At 36.3% G+C, this 6717-nt stretch overlaps 1 protein-coding gene across 1 annotated transcript in view; it reads right to left on the bottom strand.

The window, feature by feature from the left end:
* Positions 1–2928: 2928 nt before the first annotated feature.
* ube3c (ubiquitin protein ligase E3C) overlaps positions 2929–6717 on the bottom strand; it is a 34040-nt gene continuing 30251 nt past the window's right edge. The window contains exon 24 of the mRNA XM_048184789.1: positions 2929–4699. Within this exon, the coding sequence (XP_048040746.1) occupies positions 4529–4699 (171 nt within the window). The 3' untranslated portion in view covers positions 2929–4528. The remainder of the gene's footprint in view (positions 4700–6717) is intronic.

Here is a 6717-nt window from a genome sequence, read left to right as displayed (position 1 = left end):
AGGAGATTGCTCAGTAAAAAAAAAAAAAAAAAGGAGATTGCTCAGTAAGTGTGATGTGTCAGGTAGTAGCCTATGGTTTTGTAATATACTAGGAAGCAAAAGACGTTCTTGAGGGAAACGTATTCATTTTCATATCTCATTTTCATAATCCATTCATAAAAATATATCTCATTGTAAAACAAATATATATGCTCCTTAGACAGAAGTGGTCCTGTGGAGTGTGAAAGTGAAAGTGCAGCTTCCACATACAAAGGTGGAGAAAGGGTGAGGTCAGGAGAGGTTTGACCGGTTACTGGCCTAGACAGTCACCATAACTCGGTCTTTAATGATCTATAGTTTCTAGAACAGATCCAAATGAGCTTTAGTAATGACCATGCAAATTATTTAGTTACTACAATGCATAACTCCTCATTCAGACACAATTTATAGGCACTGACAAAAGCAGGCACATATTTTTATTTTTTCTTTTAGCATTCAACCAAACGATGACATCTTTGACTTCAGATGTTTCCTTTCCCCCTCCTGCTGCCTGTGAAGGTACAGGCTTCTGGACTGGAGGTTAAAGATTATTCATGAGATGGTGACTACCATGGGAATCATGTGAAAGGACTTTTAATGTTTTCCACTCCGATAACGATAGCCAGACCCTTTTTACTAAACACATATAATTGCACAATTCTCCATATTTCATACTTTTTTTTAGGGAAAGAATGTGCCAAAAAGACTGTGCTGGAATCTTAAACTTGTTGATCCAAATATTTTGGCAGGGAGCACATATGAGATGGAGGAGAATTTACTCTTGTCCGTATCCGTGTTAAACCCCATGTTGAGATTACACATGTTAGAACTGGTTAAAAGAATAGTCCACCCAAAAAAAATTTAAATTCTGAAAGTCTGTTCTGGCCTTTTTTTCTGTAGAACAACAACAGAAGATATTTTTAAGTATGTACGTAACCAAACAGTTTCGGTTCCCATTGACTTTTATATTATTTTTAGTCTATACAATGGAAGTCAGACCTTTCTGACTTCCACATAACTTCAACATAACTTGTTTCACCTTAAACAGAAGAAAGAAAGTCATGCAGGTTTGGAACAACATGAGGGAAGTAAAAGATGACAGATTTATCTTTTTTTGGGTGGACTATCCCTTTAAGAGAGCATGATGCTGTTTCATCCAGAAGTCAAAAGCAGTAAATAGTCAGAAGAATGTGGAAGACTAAAATATCTTGTAAGTCTGCTCCATTTTTGTTTCTTTTGATTTTTTTAATACTGGGAGATAACTATGTTTTATTTATTTAAAAAGTTAAACTGGTATTAAGTGTGTGTGTGGTGTGTTACAGACTGCAGGACAGTATAAAGTATTCATAATGAGGTGTGATGGAATTTAGTGGAACACATTTTCTCTGAGAACTAGTGACAGTGTTATGTAAAACGTTCCTGCTATAGTGTTTAAGCTCTATTGTATGCGATTATCTAAGACGCCTGTGCTGTATGTCTAAGTATTGGCCAGCAGAGGGTGCAGTTTTTCATTCAGTTTGCATTTAATAACGCTAGTACATAGTGCACTATTAAACTATACACAGTGAGAAAATACCAATATGTGCCATTTCCCAATACCAATGATTCAATTAGACTTTTAATCTTGTAATAACAGAGGTCATGGTTTATAAATGCTGCTTGTTTCAAAACTGATACTACAGAACTTGTTTCTAGTTGTTTGAAAAAACCTCCACAGGGAGGCACCCTTGGTCTTCTAATGGCTGTTCATCTTTATATGCGGTTGTTACTTGTTTTGGATACATTATAGCAACAAAGCGATCAAATATTTCTAGCATTTAATAAGAAGTTATATATAGTATGGACCGAGATCTTGCATGGCAATATTCTTAAAAAAGCAATTCGGAATTAGGTTAATCGTGTTACTGTCAATTCCTTCAAATTTACTGTGGCTAGCAGTATTTTCATTTTTTGGGCAAGCTGTAAAACGGACAACAGGTTAATATTTAATCAATCCAGGTTATATATTATTTATATTTATATAATATAATTAATCCATATTTCAGATTTGCGGCAAATAATCTTATGTAGTGTCAGATTTATTTTTTCAAGGCAAGTTCAGCATTTACATGCTGTGCAATGACAAAAGTGAATTATCTCATCTTTATATGGAATTATTTTATACATTTAAAAAAAGTTTTGTACGACTTTAATCGTTTCTTTAACACGATGGATTACAATCTACATTAGAATCTTTTCCTGGAGGGAAAAAAAACCTTTAAACGTTAAGGTTTTCAAAAAAATTAATTGTTCTTAATGAATTCTCTGAAATGAAATCTTTCAGCTTTCACATTCTGGTGTGAAATGACTTGACCCTAAGTGCAATAATAACATGTCTAAAAGCTATATAAAATACCTTTGGTATATCTTTGCACGTGGATGTGATTGATGGCCAGAGGCATTAAGTTTGCGAGCTATAATCCATTATAAGGTAATAGGCCCAAATAAATCTCCCCATAATTAAGGCCAATCCTTCATAGCTATAGGACAAGTTGGTTTTTTAAGACCCAATTACCCCCGTCTGAGATTGCTGCTAAAATGCTGGAGATTTGGTCAGAAAAGGAGGAGTCTAGAGACTTATTCCAATGAGGAGGCTGGGAGAATATATGGATATGATCCAAGGAGGAATAAAAAGTTCCCCCTGCTCTCCGGCCATCACTTGCTCTCATAGCAGGGCCCTATTAGATTTATGTCAAACGCACACACCCTTAATTTATGTCATGCGGATAATGCATCCGTGGTCTCGACTAGCCTCCTTTCTTGTCCCATCACTGGATGTTTCTTTAATTATATGTCAAAGGCCATAAAACTCAAAATGAAATTCTACATCCCTAAATATTATGTTTTAACAAAAGATGCTAACATCTCCAGTGCAAATAAAAACTCAAAACATATTTAATCATTGCCACACTCTCTGATACATAGATTGAACACCTGTCTTTGTCATTCAAAAAATCATTCAGGGCACATACACTTAAAGTCGGTAAACATATATCTTTACAAACAACTTTGCTTGTCCTTGCTCATCATCAACATCAAATCAAACTCTACACAACAGTGTTTGTAAACGATCAGATATTACTCATTTACTTTAACAGGTGTTGGGGAACAACTTATTACTGACAAGGTGAAGAGAGAATTTAAAAGTCTTGTACAAATGCTGCATGAACATTAAAAGATGTAGACATATACATATTCACATATCCATCATCAGCTCTCCACCAACCAACATACAGCCATGCTGAACCCAGTAACTAGCAGCAAAAAAGCAATCAGAGGATGCTGACAGCACATACTTCAATCCTCTTCAGGACTTCAATTGTTCTTTGCTACAGCAGAAGTTGAAGTAGTGTCCAGTACACAGGCTTAGGCAGGTCATACTTTTCCTTCATTCATCAATTTGTCTGAGATAAAAAAAAAACTCCCTTGAACCACTAATCTAAAACGTGCATGTCCTCAAAATTTGTTATAATTTTACCGCACAATGTCAGCATCATTATCTATTGCTGTGGAATACATTATTACACAATTGGTGTTTATTAAATGCAATGGACGCATATAGTAAATATTGAGGCCTGAAATGCAACTGGCCAAACTGAATATTTTTTTCCAAGTAAAGGTAAACCTGAATCAGCCAATTTTAAGTCATCATTACTACGATTAAAACAAGATACCTACACACCTGTGCTACTGTTCTGCCACCCCTGTTAACCTCACACATCCTGCCATACTGCCTGACTCTAATCTATTAAATTCACTTGTTAGTGGCACATTAGCCAAAAAATCATTTTTAGCTTGGAAAAATTAATAGCTCAAGAGTTTTCAGCGAACGCTACACTATTAGCACGCCCTGTATCAAGGCATGCACATTTGTATAGCTGAAGTATTGTGACCTTAAACCAAGCCAAATCTTTAGTATCCCTACTGTACTAAGAAGTTTCAGGCATGCTGTTACATTGGAGAAGCGTATGTTTTAGCTTGTTCGTGAGTCAGCGAGGCTAAAGCATGCATCTTTATTGGTAGACACTCAATACTCAAGAGCAGTTAAAACTGTAAAATGGCATCGTCTTAAAACATCCACTTTGATGTCAGCAATGCAAAACCAAGGAAAATCTACAAGTAAATTTTGTGTTGCCATTTTATTCCCTCAGTATCTCCAACATTCAGATATTCCTGTTCAATGTTAATGCTTTTGATCAATGGACGCCTTCCCTGATGCTGCACTGAAATTATAAATGCATTATATACAAGTTTACTCTTTTTGAAGTAAAAATAAAACGGAGCATATATTTGTCCGTGCCACTGTCCTTCTGCGTTTGTTTGTTTTTTTATGTCCAAACACCTGCAAATCACTGTACATCCACAGCAGACACACTGTCTGTTCATTCTGATCATTTTCTATCTGGTCACCATAACAAAAGGCGCAGGTTCTTGTCTGGGTTTCAAGGCCATCGAGAGGTTGACGTATTCCTCAGCTAAGCTCAAAGCCAGCAGAGGATTCAATAGCATAGAGTAACTTGTTCCTCATTTGCTGAGAGTCACAGAACTCTGGCAGCTTGAGAAGGTTCATGCAAGTGCTAGCGGTAGGGAGACGCTCCAGGTCAGCACCTCCGTTATGGATGCAAAAGGCTGGATACAGCTCCTAGAGACAAAGAGAAAGCAGAAAATCTCATGAACATCTAGGAAAAGCAGAAGAAACACTTAACAAACACTGTAAAAAAAAAAAAAAAAAAAAAAGTATCTGGAGGAGAGAAGAATAGGAGACCTAAAAACATTTTGTTTTTCGGTGACAAACAAAATCCTATTTTAGTCAAAACTGTCAAAATAAATTTGAAGGCACAAAAACATGTCTTTCTACCAAGTGAACTGCATTCAAAACAGCACAATTCATAAGTTTAATGGGCCAGTTCTTTTAATGAATTATTCAAAAAGTCTCAGACACTGCGTTGAATCAGTCTCGACAAATCCTTCACTAAATGAACTCCTTGAATCAGTCAGGGGTGCGTTTCTCGTACAACGATGTAAACGATGTAACTAGCTAGTCACAATTGTTTCCTGAAACCGTATTGTCGCAAACCTGTCGTTTAGCTTTGTTGGTTAATGTCACGCAGGTGGTGGAGTATTAAAGGTGCCCTAGAACGTTCTTTCACAAGATGAAATATAAGTCTAAGGTGTCCCCTGAATGTGTCTGTGAAGTTTCAGCTCAAAATACCCCATAGTTTTTTTTTTTTATTAATTTTTTTAACTGCCTATTTTGGGGCATCATTAACTATGCACCGATTCAGGCTGCGGCCCCTTTAAATCCTCGCGCTCCCCGCCCCCGAGCTCTTGATACTATAATACACTGCATAAACAAAGTTCACACAGCTAATATAACCCTCAAATGGATCTTTACAAAATGTTCATCATGCATGCTGCGGATCATGTGAGTATAGTATTTATTTGGATGTTTACATTTGATTCTGAACGAGTTTGAAAGTGCTCCGTGGCTAATGGGCTAATGCTACACTGTTGGAGAGATTTCTAAAGAATGAAGTTGTGTTTATGCATTATACAGATTGCAAGTGTTTAAAAATGAAAATAGCGACGACTCTCTTGTCTCTGTGAATACAGTAAGAAACGATGGTAACTTTAACCACATTTAACAGTACATTAGCAACATGCTAACGAAACATTTAGAAAGACAATTTACAAATATCACTAAAAATATCATGTAATCATGGATCATGTCAGTTATTATTGCTCCATCTGCCATTTTTCACTATTGTCCTTGCTTGCTTACCTAGTCTGATGATTCAGCTGTGCACATCCAGACGTTAATACTGGCTGCCCTTGTCTAATGCCTTGAACAGGTTGAGTTGGCATAGGCAAATATTGGGGGCTTACATATTAATGAGCCCGACTGTTACGTAACAGTCGGTGTTATGTTGAGATTCGCCTGTTTTTCGGAGGTCTTTTAAACAAATGAGATTTACATAAGAAGGAGGAAACAATGGTGTTTGAGACTCACTGTATGTCATTTCCATGTACTGAACTCTTGTTATTCAACTATGCCAAGGTAAATTCAATTTTCCATTCTATGGCACCTTTAACTTCTTTAGATGAATCCATTTGAGATTGAGTTACAGCTAGATTTTTTGCTATAAATTACGGACATGGCATCTCAGGACTAATTCTCATTTTTCTCAGTTATTTTGCTTTATTTCCAGATTCAATCATAGGCTAATTTTTACGTACTAGAGTATGTACGCACATGCGCACTCTTCAAAAACGGTGCTTAAAATCTCTTGACAAACTAAAATATGTAATGACATTGTATATATTCAAAATAAAAATATACATTGTCAGCTTGCTTATTTTGTTTAAGATAACGATTTATCAAGTTCACATGTCATAAAAACAAGAAACTATGCTTCTAACCACAGCTCGAGAGCTGTTGTTCCAATAACACAACTTTGCAATGCGGTTTTTTGAACTATGGTTTCGGGGCGGGGGGAATCATTAAACAAAAATTAATGAAACATTTTAAACAGGCAGCATCTGTGCAGATAAATGCAACAAACAACACAGCAACAGCTAAACACAGAACTTTTCAGATCTGTAAAAGGTTACTGAAAGAACAACAAGACAGGCCTAATGAAAATATTCTCCACATGGCTG

This window comes from Megalobrama amblycephala, linkage group LG3 (genome assembly GCF_018812025.1).
Source record: "Megalobrama amblycephala isolate DHTTF-2021 linkage group LG3, ASM1881202v1, whole genome shotgun sequence".
In the NCBI taxonomy this organism is placed as follows: Eukaryota; Metazoa; Chordata; class Actinopteri; order Cypriniformes; family Xenocyprididae; genus Megalobrama; species Megalobrama amblycephala.
Note: the sequence above shows the minus strand (reverse complement) of the source record. Positions and strands in the feature narration are given on the sequence as shown.